The sequence below is a fragment of the Cheilinus undulatus genome, linkage group 17 (assembly GCF_018320785.1).
Source record: "Cheilinus undulatus linkage group 17, ASM1832078v1, whole genome shotgun sequence".
NCBI classification, from domain to species: domain Eukaryota; kingdom Metazoa; phylum Chordata; class Actinopteri; order Labriformes; family Labridae; genus Cheilinus; species Cheilinus undulatus.
This window is the reverse complement of record NC_054881.1, coordinates 8,237,267-8,250,289: the sequence shown is the minus strand read 5'-3', so window position 1 is coordinate 8,250,289 and position 13,023 is coordinate 8,237,267. Positions and strand designations below refer to the sequence as shown.

Here is a 13,023-nt window from a genome sequence, read left to right as displayed (position 1 = left end):
TTAGCTGTCCTATCCAATACCAAATAAACAAAAAGGCTGTTGTGGCTGTCATGCCTCTATTCAGATAGGACAGTAGATACAGACAGAAACAGGGGAGGGAGAGAGAGAGCGCGAGAGAGAGAGAGAGAGAGAGAGAGAGAGAGGGGAGAATGACATCTGAGAAAGGGAGTGCCTCCATGGGGACAACTTAACCACTAGGCTACAGCCACTCCAAAACCATTTAAACATTGAAAACTGAGTTCAATTTCACTCGCACTACCCAGGCCTGATTATTGCCAGATCTGTTAAATCCAGAAATCCCTTAACCTGTCTGACAAAGTGAAGTTAACTAGTAGAGCTCAAAGCCACACATCATGGCGCCATCTACAGAAATCCAAGAACAGACGAGAGACAGTCATTCACATCTATCAGTCTGGAAAGGGTTCAAAAGCCATTTCTAGGGTTTCTAAGGCTTTGGAAATCCAGTGAAAAATGCTAAGAGCCATTACCCACAAATGGAGAAAGCTTGGAACAGTACCAAACCTTCCCAGGATTCAGGTTAGTGTCAATTTCAATTCTACCCTCCTCCCCCTTGCCCTAACCCTAACCTTTACGGATCGGGTGCCTAACTCTAACCCTCTTTGGGCTTCTTTGGTTTGTGATGTGTTGTTTTTATTTTTATCCCCATCCCTCTCCTTCTTACCCAAACTTTTAGGGTTTTGGTGCCTAACCCTAGCCCTCTTGTAGTTTCAATTAGTTTGTGGTGTGTTATTTTTAATTTTATCCCCTTAACCCGAACTTCAAGGGTCTGGATGCTCTAATCCTAACCCTCCTTGGGTTTCACTTGAATTGTGGTGCATTATTTTTAATTTTATCCCCCTTACCCTAACCTCAAAGGTCTGGATGCCTAACCCTAACCCTCTTTGGGTTTTCCTTAGATGCTGGTGTGTTAAATTTAAAGTGATCCCTGCCCTAACCTGGAGGGTCAAGGTGCCTAACCCTAAACCTCTTTGGGTTTCACTTAGATTGTGGTGTGTAAATTTTATTTTATCCCCCTCCCCCTTCCCCTCATCTTGAGGGTTAGGGCTAGGCACCCAAACCCTCTTGGGGTTTTCCTTAGATCCTGGTGTGCTGTTTTGAATTTATCCCCCTCCCCTTCCCTCTTACCCTAACCCTAACCTTTAGGGTTTGGGTGCCTAGCCCTAACCCTTATTGAGTTTTCCATAGTTTGTGGTGAGTTAAATTTAAATTCATCCCCTAAGTAAATGTTAGATTTTTATTCATAAAACTCTGCTTTTGTGGAAAAATAGCCACTTACCATAACCTCTAATAGTGAGAGGAAAATATACATCATTCAGTCTGTTATTTCTGTCCCCTTGATTGAGGGCACCCCACTGTAGTGGTATGTAAGTAAGTAGTAGCCAGATCCTCTTGCAGTTTTTAGGATTGGGGGTAAAAAAATGTATACATAGGGTCAGATAGGTTTGGATGGATTTTTTCCCTTAGTAAATTGAACCATCATTAAAAAAAATGTCACAAATATGCCAAAATAAAAAATCAGGAAGAGGGAAAATGCGTATTAAGAGGTGTGAGGGTCTGTCAATTTTTTTAAAACTTCCTGTAACAATTAAAAAAAACAATAAATATCCCAGCTGCTCCTCTCTTTGATCCCGCTAACCGTTTGTGTGTAGTCGCCATCCATACAAAGAAAAGACTGTATTCTATCCCGTCATTAAACAGTAAAGGCCACCTTTTTATCCTTTCACCCAGCCAGGCAGTAATTACATAAACACTAGTTAGCAGCAAAGAGCCTCAACAAGATGGCTCCAACCTAATGACCTCTTTCAGAAAGAAACCAGAGATGAAGCTCATCCAGGAACAAAACAGCCTCACAGCTTCTTGGCGGGTAAAACTGCAGAGTTCGACGAGAGGACGTGCTATCCTATCTCCGACATCATCCCTGCAGAAATAATCTTTCAGTGACAAGAGGATGGATGTCTTGATGTTCGCAAAATAATCTGCTTCCGAGATTTTTAAATACGAATCATTAACTATTCAAGATTTAAAGCTCAGATTGGAAACCATTAGTGATGAATCTAAATGGAGATTCGGCTGTTTTGAATACTCTTCACTCCTAAATGAATCAATCCAGACGGGATTCAGACACATCGAGAGCCTTCTTCACTTTGATGTATTGCAAACGCCACAAATCCTACTTAGCACATGAAAGAGGAGCATAAAGCTGGGAGCAGAGAGAGAGAGGGGCAAGATGGGGGGAAGGGGGTGACACCATCCACGTTATATAAGCACCGTGTCCTCTTATTTCAATGTCACTGATTTCAATGGCAGATGATTTTAGGAGGACAAACTCATCTCTCAGCTTAGGTTGTGTGATGTACGTAGATCAGACAGCATGCAGGATCAGGCCCTTTCAAAATAAAACAGGCTGTAGAGCTGTAGCTTACCTCCAGAAATGAAACGCGTGCAGAGGGCTGCACGGGCTGCAGGGGCTAGTGGGAGTGGGGCTCAAGCTTCGAGGAGTGAGGCTGGAAGTTAAATGGAGTGGAGTGAATAGTTGTCTTTTAGCACACATAGGACAGAAACACCCTCACCCACCCACACCTGCAGCTCTGACACGTGCCCAGATGAAGACAGCAGCATCATGAGGATTAATAATCCCTGTCAGATGAAATAAATAACACTAAGACAGCACGCTTCCCGAGGCATTCGACTGCTTCTGCTAAATTTCAGGGACGTTTCGCTTCGATATGCAGTTTCATTTTAAACAAAAACAAGCACATTAGCTGCAGATTATCCCGAGAGTTACAGATTAACCTAATTCACAATCTTTGCTGGATTCTTGGGATAAGATTAGTGAGTTTCCTAAGAGCAGAGGACTTTCATTTTACCTACGTAATGTCATGGATTAATCCTCGTTTAACGTGAACGGTGGCACTGCAGAGCGTCAGGTCATATAGAGGTGAGTAACTTTTACTGCAGTGGCACTCCACAGAACAGTCTTAGAGGACAAATGTGAGGATTTCTTTAAGAAAAAATCCTTTTAAGGGACAAAGAGCATGAAAAGACCAAAGCCGAATCATTGTATGAAGAAGTTATGAACAATATGACAGTTAGATTTAGCATGAAGGGAACATGCTTTATGTTTAAGGTCAGGGGACTGCATCTGTTGTGATATGCAAATAAGTATTCATTTGAGAGCAATTAGGGAAGTTATCTGAGCAAATAGATACGTTTACAGCAGTTTTATCCTCCATATAAAAATGGACAGTATGACAGCTCAGCAGAAGTGAAGCCTAAAGGCTACATTTAGAGCCCCCCCCCCATGATGGAGTCCAGCATAAGTCACATTCTGGTCCTCTATGTTAACAGAGACATCAGTCCATCTAAAAATCTAAAATACATGTTAGAGATGCACTGATTCCAAGATTTAGATGCGGATACAATATCTAAAATAATAATTTAACTTATACCGATTCTTTTTCAATCACTTCTCTTGGCATAATGCTCCCACTATGCCAACATTTTATCTTGATTTGAGAACAGATCCTAGTTTGTCCAGTAAATGAAAAATCTCTTATTTGATTCAGCAGTTGGATATGCTGGATACCAGCTTTCAACTGATTGAAAAAAACAGATAAACATTGGCCAATGTTTGAGAACGGGTCGATATCCGCCTATACCAGAGTAAAATCAATGCATTAGTACATCCTTCATGTCAGATTTTTCACAAACAGAGTTTCTATCTTTAAGTTTTCTTGCTATAGTGCTGATTTACATCAATGTTTTTACTTGTCAAATAACTTCATACAAATCAGTTTCTTGATGCAATCATAGGGGATATTAAAATCTATGATTCACCACCTTGTTGATAAATGCAGCTCTAATATCGTGTCCTAATAGCATGCAAGAGTAATATTTCACAGTACTGTCCACACTGCATCAGCATCCTTGAAGCAGAAGTGTGGTGCTTTGTATTGAGAAGGCTTTGACAGCTTTGAGCTGAGTAGTTTTACCGCTATGATGACACAAGTCAGAGTGTAACATTTCAACCACAGATATGTATCCTAAACTATCTCACATTTGTAAAACAAGCTAACAAGCTCTGTTGGGAGAGGAAAGTGAAAGGAAATCAAGGTAAGATTACTGTCAGACACTCCTGATGCCTGGTCATCTCCCTGTTTCATTCTTCCTTACCCATCTAAATGCAAGCGAAAGAGAGGAAAATAGGGGAAAATGTCGCATTGCATTGAAATGCATTGTTCACATGCTGTCGGGATGATGCAATAGGAATCAGTGAAATAAAGCTGATTTTGCTGTTTTTTTTTTCTGTTACAATGGTGTTTGCAGGGAGAACAGCGAGAAGAGGAATCCAATATAAAAGTCAGAAACTTACAACAATCATAGCTGTTCTGCAGTAGATTCCAGCAACCTGAGGGATCTTGTACATTTTTTTAAATCAGTTAAATGTATTTTGATGAGCAGAAGAAAGGAAAGCTATAACCACAGCAACTCAGCGCCCTTCGTGGGTATTATTTTGATGTTGATTGGAAAAGCATTCCATCTGTTTATACAGTCAGTACCCTACAATCACTTACAATGCATGTCAGCTGCTTCATTTTATCATCCTCTTTCAATTTTATCTGATAATTCTTCTACTGTTTAGCAGGATTGTCTCTATTACATTGCCAATAAATGGATGGGTGTTGCAAATTAGCATTTACTATAAAGACTATTGCGCTTGGATGAAATTGCTGTTCCCTGTTTATCTGCAAATATAGTATCCGTCTTCTACTTTCTCTCAATTATAATGTAGCATATTCCATTGGAATTGCCAGTTAATGTAGAATATCTGATAACAGTAGGTGAAAATACTGTCACCAATGGTTGTAAAAGCCTTTTGTATACTACAGAATTGCCAGTACACCTGAATTTAAAGCTTTGATGTGGTAGTAGTATAAATCATACTATACCTGTCTGCAGCAAAAATTAGAGTCCCAGGCACCCACTATTTCATTATGTCTTGTTTCTAATTACCACAACTTGAAACCAAACGACTGCAAAACTGCATGAAACATTTGCAACATTTTTTTCTACAGAAACATGCGCAATTAATCGGTTGGTTTCATTCTTCTCCAACCCGCCTGTCTAATGAAAGAGAGGTTTTTATTTAAGCTAGTGTAAATCATTAAAATAGAATAGATTGTATAACTTTTCAGCAACTAGCAATGAAAATTCTGTCAACCTCTGAGTTTGCATTGTGCTGAAATTTTTTTAAAAAAATGGATGATTCTATTGAAAAAGCAGAGAAGGAATCTGCGGAAGAGCTCTTTATACGGATTTATCCATGGATCGCTCCATTTAAGATTAACAGTACTAGATAAGTGAATGACTAAGGCACAGTCTAAATATATTTTAATCCACTCATGAAAATAATCCTCTATGTCCCCTTTTTCGTAGCCCTTTATAGGAGGTAAATTGAAAGTGTATTTGTATTTTTGTGACCCATTTTTAAAGATCAGCGTCTTCAAAAGGAACCCATGGGCTTTGTGGTGACAGCAGAGCCACTCAGAAAGTCAGAAACATACGTTGGCTTTGGTCTTTTCATGCTTTTTTTGAGCATAGAGAAACATTACACCGAAACCTACCAATTTTACAGAATCAGCATTGAAATGGTGGCTTAAAAAGCATATTTGATGTAGTCCCTGCAAGGAGCCCAATTACGCACTCTCAATTTTTAAGCCGCAAATGGAGGAAACCATGACAAATGCCTTGGTGACCTAAAAAATGAATTGTGTCAAACAAATGGCTGAGGCTGTGATAGAAGGAAAAACGCTGCCATGTAAACACAGAGCCATCACTGATTGATCACACCCACAAATCACTCATCATAGGTGTGTTATGACTATCTTTGCGTGCATCCTGCGTGTGAGTGTGTCACCCAGCAAATAAAGCATGTTGCGGCACACTGTTATCAGTCTGTTCATCACACACACGTGCATGAAAACACAAATGCATGAAGAGACGCTCAAGCACTGGTGAGATGCTGTTGCCTAGCTGTGGAGGATTTGACATTAGACTTCCTGCTGCAGATGCTGCTGCTAATGCTAACGCTGCACAGAGCAACAGAGAAAGACAGCAACAAATATGACACAGAGACAGATGGAGCTGCAGGAGAACGGAGGAAAATACTCACTCTAGCGTCAGCCCTGGAATTCTCAGCCTCTCCCGCTGGGCTTTCATGGCTGAACTGTGCTCGTTTGCTCTATTGTGGTCATGATATGCATTCACGCTGCCTGCCTGCCTGCCTCCCACCCCCCTCCCTGCACTGACAAAGAGCCAAACCCAGCCACCACAGTGCGATGAGACCGACTGCTTTCCTCTCCCCTCACCAAAAGGGAGGGGGTAAAAAAAAGGGGGCCTACTGCTCTTGTTTTGGTCTTTCCACGTTCCACCTTGAAGCTGTCAAATAAGATCCTCAGTAGCCTGCGGAGGGCAAGGAGGCAGGACAATACCCCTTCATCCCTCCCCTCGTACACGCCCCCTGATCCTTCATGCACATTTGTGACCCCCCCACCCCTCCGCCACCACCAGCACTGCCGTCGCAGCAATTCCCCCACCAGCTGGTGACTCGCTACATAGCAGAAATTAATGCAATACATTCAATCTACATTCTGTCTGTTCCCTTTACACGCAGTCACCTTCACAGAGGCTAACACAAGGCGCCGAGCACAGGATGCAATGTCACCACCGGCACAGCGATGATGTCATCTCCGAGAGGAAAAAACATAATGCAGCACTACCTGCCAGTCCACATCAGTCAGTGCTGCAAGACAGGATGCTCTCACACCTGGATAAAAGTCTCTTTTTATGCAGGAAGTCATGTAAATAAAGAATCATGAGGGTGCTGGAGATGCATGCTGCAGTGAAATGATCTAAACAACTCTAAACAAGAAGGAAAAGAATCAAACTGTGAGTGTTTATGCTTGGATTAAAGGTGCACTACGTAGAATTTTTAAAGACATGACATGTAAATACTGTGAATACTGTTGGATTTTTAGAATAAATAGTCAAATTGTTTTCTTTTACACCTGTCCTTTTCCTTGGTTTGATATCATGTTCATTTGTCTTTCACATGCATGAGTCAGAAACTTCACATCCTGCAGGAAGTTGCATAGAGAGTTTGTTTTTGTTGCTGCTACAGTAGTGGTGGGTGGTAAACCAGTACAGAATCTTTCAGATGACGTCAGAAGCAGAGAACTCCTCCCGGGTGCAAGATGTGATTTCTTTACAGAGAAATGATACTAAAAGGCTGTGATTTGAGCTGTTTATGACTATGCTAAGCATTCAAAGTGTGAAAATAAAAGCATTCTTTATTCTTAACTCTTAGAGCTCACGCCGCACGGCTCAGTGCTGCAGGCACACCCAGGGTAAACTGCTAGGTAACTTTTGAATTGTATTTAGTAGGCACTTCCTGTGAAAACTCTCCATTGTGCCTTTTTAAGGACATATCCATAGCTCTTACAGAATGTTTTCTAGAGAGCCTAGAACTTGGCTGACTTTCCAGGGTCTTTAAAGATTAAATCCACGCCAGTAACTCTGATATTAGACATCTTATCTATCATTTATGATCCATTTTTCCATGACTCCTGCAGTTAGCTGGCTACACCGGTTAGCCCGCCGCCATACTGTCTGTTTGTATCCCAGAATGCATTGTGACTGGGCTGTGACAACCAATGGGAAGCTGTTCCGTCATCCTGTCATGCTTTGCTGAGCGGCTCGTGTGCACTGACTAAAAAAAAATTAACAGAAAATGAAGAAGAGAGACTGAATGAGTCATAATAGAGAGAAAGAGACACAGGGAGGCTGTGATTTGTTCCTCAGAGTCACTGCGCTTTAAATAATGACTTAAATTCCCAAAAGCACAGGGAAGTGTTTTGTGAAAATGTGGATGTTTTGAAGCCTTTTTGTTACAGAATCATATTTTTAAATTCTTTAGTCCCAAAAAAGATGGCAGAACAAGTTTGTGCAAAAAAAAAAGAAAAAACTTAGTCACTAATGTTAACTGTACAAAAAATCTTCGAGTTTTTATTTCGGATTTACTTTTTTTTTTGTCTTTATAGCCCCAAAAAATTTAAAAATTCAAGTTACACTGGGCGATTCTGCTAAAATACTGCATCTCTGATTTTTTTTACACCAAAGCTGATTTAAAATTTGGATTGTTGTTCTTTTCTCCTTTAAAATACAATTTAAAATGAAAAAGGAACAAATTAACTCAAAACAAGTTTTGCTTTAATTTTATCAATCATATTTATCAAAAATAAAGTGGATTTTCTTTGGTCAAAGCTTAAACTTTAAGCTTGTCTTTAAAAGTTCACTGTAGTTTCAGGGAAGGGTTTTTTTTTTACATTAAAATACTTAAACTCAGGAAGATTTGATCCGCTTAATAAACAAGCTGAACTTAATGTTGATGTCTCTATGATTATTTCTCTATTTGAATTTAATTGCTTGTTATCTTTGCCATTGAATCAGTGTGAATTGCATTTTATTATAATTTCAACAAATATATTTTAGAGTGAGTAATAAAGCTCATTGTGAAAGGTCAGCAGGATGTTTCTCTTTCAGTCTGAGAACAAGTGTTAGGCATGAGAAGTGTCTGTTGTGCCTTTGGTTTTAAGTCTAGCACGGATTTAACCTGGAGCCAGCGCCTAAGAATTGGTGTGACATGTGACCTTGAAGAGCAGCATTTTGGACCAACTGTAATGGGTTCAAAGTTACAGTAGTCAAGCCATGATGAAATATGAGCATGGATAAGTGGTTAAATTTCAGCTTTTGACACAGTAGGGCTGAGAAATGAAGTAAAACGATGGACAAACCGAACCATTACAAGGCCGGTCCAGGCCCATTACCCGACCCAGAGACACAGCAAGATTAAGAATCCTAAACTGACTGTTTGTGCTGGGATTAAAGCAGCATATGAGTGACTGAGAGTGACTGAAAATCACAGTAATAAAACATGATGATGCACCAGTTTGTCGGAGCCCCCCGCGGAGGCTTAGAAGACCCCCGAGGCTACAGAGTATCATCTGCAAGATCACCCATGATGCTTTTCATCCACACTCTTCGTATCAGAGGCTCTACTGCCAAACATACAAGATCTGAACTAGTCAAAATGAATCAATGAGTCAGAGACTGGAATTAGTCCAAGGATAAACTACTGCATGACACAAGAGGGGGCTTATTGAGACGCTGTGATTTCATAATACAGTGTTGGAAATGAAGCGTTACATGGGGAGTGTTTTCAATGATTCAGATACACTAATTAAATAACTAAGAGGCTTTGTCCTAAAGGCTCACTGAGGTATTTTTAACCAGGGCCTTATTTTCAGATAATTTGAGGTCTAAAAAGCTAATAGGGACTCTAAGTTTTGATATTTCTCTGGCAGATTATGTGAGCTGACAGCTATTAGGCAGACTTCAATGGAACCTTTAGGGCTAAATTTGCTCTATTAAAGCCTGTGTTTGTTTTTCACTCACACTGTAAAGTTTTATTCACATCTTAGCAGATGGTGAGAATGTGACAGATACCACATATAGGAACAAATTATTGTAGGATTAAGAGCTTTGGAGAGAAACAATATGATAAAAACGGCACACAACACATGGACCACAGTCCACGCCCTAAAAAAGGGACATTTCATAAAATCTCTCAGAGTTAAATGTAACTTTACAGTAAGCTAGTGGGCACTTTTATACTCTCTTTTGCTTGTGTGATGAACCAGACCTAAATTTTTACTTTTTACTGAGAAAAACAGAAGCATATTAGGTCTCTTAAGTTTTAATAAAATTAAAACACAGACACAAAGTGTTTTGCTAATTGTTGGCTTGGCTATCTTAGATAACACTACTGATTTATTCAGGCACTTTACCAAAACAACTCCAACCCTATCCCTTACTGGGTAAAGCCTCCCATCAAAGATGAGGTCTTCAGTGATTTAAAAGCTTGAAACATGAAAACTTGACTGTTTAAAACACTGGACCATCATTTTTACTTCTTTCGAGTTTGCATTTAAAATAACAACCCTTCTTTTAAACTCCTTTGTCATATGCACATAGTTTGAAGCACAAAATGCAACACATTAGTGTTCGATCATGCTGCTACTGTTCTCTGAGCCAGAGGTTCCCAAACCTTTTAGCCGAGGACCCCCAAAAGAACAGAGCCAGGGACGGGAGACCCCACTACCCAAACATTACAATGACCCAAACAGACATGTATATTCACTAGGCTTTTTCCAAAAGAGCCTTAAATCTTTCTACATTTGTCTTTGTTTTATAAAAAGCATCAAACATCCCCTGTTGGGGTCCAGACCCCCATTGTCTATCATCCTTTCTACTTAGTGTTAATTTTGACAGCTACTTTTAATTTTAGTCTCAGTCTTAGTCTTTACATTAAATGCCTTTTAATTTTAATCACATTTTAGTCACCCTTACCCTTTAAGTTTTACTCCATAAAAGTCCTCACATTTTAGTCTTTACTTTCAGTCCAAGCATTTATTCTCTTGCCTGAATCTGGTACTGAACCATGGTAGTGTGTTCTCTGCACTCTGTCCAACCTGGGGTCCCTGCTTTCTACAGCTGAGAGGCAGAATAGCTACAGATGAATTGTATTTTAATGGATTTACCCACAGTGGAGAAATATCATGAATTTTGAGTGTCCGATGAAAACAGAATGGCATCTTATTCTCTTTTTAGTCATCTTGACGAAAACTAAACTTACTTTTAGTCGGTTTTAGTTATAAAAGATTTATTTTTGGCTAGTCTTAGTCTAGTCTTTCTCACAGAAAAAAGGCTGTTGTCAAACATTTTAAGTCATAGTTTTAGTCAGCAATATTAACACTCTCAGTGCTCGTTTTCACCCAAATTGAAGAGTGGTTACTTTAGAGAGCTTGTAACATTGGATAGTCTCATCAGTAGGATTTTAGTTCATAAAACATAACAATGCAATGAGTCTAAACCCACGTGACAACAAAGCGATAAAACACACCCGGGCAATATGTCCTTAATAGATGACAGGATTTTTCTTGCTTTTCACAGTAATATATTATATTGTCGTATTAATCTGATGGTATACTCAACTCGTGTCTGATCTTAAGATCTCAGATCTCTTAGTTTCTTTGCAACTGCTTCAGTAGTTCTTTAGAAGTTTCAGGTCTGTAGGTCTGAGGTGCTTTAAGATGCTTTTGATGTGACCATATTTCCTTTAGGGGCATTCACAGTAAAAGCACTTTAGACACAAAAACCACAGACTTTTATTGAGAAGGCATTGACGAAAGTAGCATGTTATCATTAATTTAATGTTGCTTCAATGGTGGTACTGGCAACTTTAGGCAGCTAGTGTGCATCTTTGACTTCCACACTGTCACTGCAGCTCTGGGCTATAAACAAACTCAGACGACCCAGTTTGTTTTAAAGCCCCAGACGGACTGACAGGTACACTCTGCAGTCGCTATGTTGCTGTTAGCGCCGCCATAAAACTAAGAGAGGAAAAAACACAGGTTTAACCTGCTTTCTGTTGTGGATGTTAAGTACAGTGGGTGAAGTTCAAAGAGTTACCCAGCTGCTCAGAATGCTAGAGCAAAATGTGCTGTTGTCTGTCAATTTGCTACGCTAGCAGTAGCATCAGTTATACCTGAGGCATACATTTAAACCGGTAATGATGGAGTTGCAAAAATCCATTCCACGGCATAAATTTTTACCAGTGACGCCATTGATAACAGTTTACCACCCACCACTACAATATAATCCCAAATGTTTGATATGATTTCATGTTGAATTCAGGTATTCTCATACACATGACATATGTAAATAAAGAGAAACAAGCTTATTTGAAAGAATTTTCACTAAGCTAATTACAAACCAACTTAACACAGTGACAGCATGGTGCAGACTAACTAGAGACACAAGGTTCAGCTGCAAGGCTGCAGAGGCCATAGACAGACAGTAGAGGGAGCTCTTGTCACACAAAAACCTAACCTAGCCTCTGCCTTTTCTCAAACGCAGAGGCTTTGAAAAAAACTCGGAGTGTGATTGGATGAACTTTTTGTCAGTCACATCTCCACGGGCCAATAAGAGCAACAAAAACACGTGATGTAGCCGCTATTGAGCTGTGATTGGGCAGCTCCTGAGGAATAATGTTAAACATGGCGACTATAGACATGTAAGTACTCGACTTTTGACGTTTTTGAAAAGAAAACAACTCACTGCTGTTCTTTGTTCTTCTTTTGACGAAGAAATGTGGTCAAGTTCTGATAAAACTGGCGCTTTAGCAGCATCCACGCTAATCTCTTCCTCCATAACTGCACCAGCTCTTGCTGCTGCTCTTTTATGTCACGACTCTGCTGCGCCTGAAAGTACTGCCCCTTGTCGCTGCTTGGTCCTGTCACTTTCTAACCGGGCCCACACGGTTCAGATGGGAGCTTTGCAAGATGGATTTGCCAGTGAAAAACAAGGAAACAGGTGTATCTGCTTTGCAAGGTTACAATCTAAGTGGAAAATCATAAAAAACAACAACAAGCAGTATTTAAATCAAAGTAGTAAATAGTTTTAAAGTCATGGTAAATGATGATGATTTGTGGTAAGATGAATCATTTATACACAAACCATGTGAGCAAATGGAGGGAGGAATTGTCTGTAATATTCTTCAACAATTTTGTATCAAGAATTTGCAAGAAAATGGCATCATGACAATGGCATGGCATGGGCTCAGCTCATCACAGCATGAGGCAAAAATGATTTGCTGCAGTTGTTGAGCCTCATTCTTCATCACAACTGTTTGATTCATCTGACAATCCACACAGCAGGGCAGCATGGTAGAAAAAACCCACACTGGGAGATCTTTTCATGCTGCAACATAAAATACACAAACTCAAACCACAGAAAGCTGCAGCATGCTTTATTCATGTATAGCCTGTGTGATATTATACATTTCTATGACATGTGATTACTTGGTTCAATATTTTGATAACA

At 39.9% G+C, this 13,023-nt stretch overlaps 1 protein-coding gene across 10 annotated transcripts in view; it reads right to left on the bottom strand.

Annotated features, from left to right (window-relative positions):
- mast4 (microtubule associated serine/threonine kinase family member 4) overlaps window positions 1-13,023 on the bottom strand; it is a 198,229-nt gene that overhangs the window by 72,464 nt on the left and 112,742 nt on the right. For 7 of the 10 annotated variants that reach the window (XM_041811256.1, XM_041811264.1, XM_041811257.1 and 4 more), the window contains exon 5: window positions 2,445-2,525. The exons of 2 other annotated variants lie outside the window; for them this stretch is intronic. In XM_041811256.1, coding sequence (XP_041667190.1) covers window positions 2,445-2,525 — 81 coding nt within the window. Of the gene's footprint in view, window positions 1-2,444; window positions 2,526-6,193; window positions 6,306-13,023 lie in introns of those variants that run through there. One more of the 10 variants, XM_041811267.1, reaches the window with a different exon arrangement.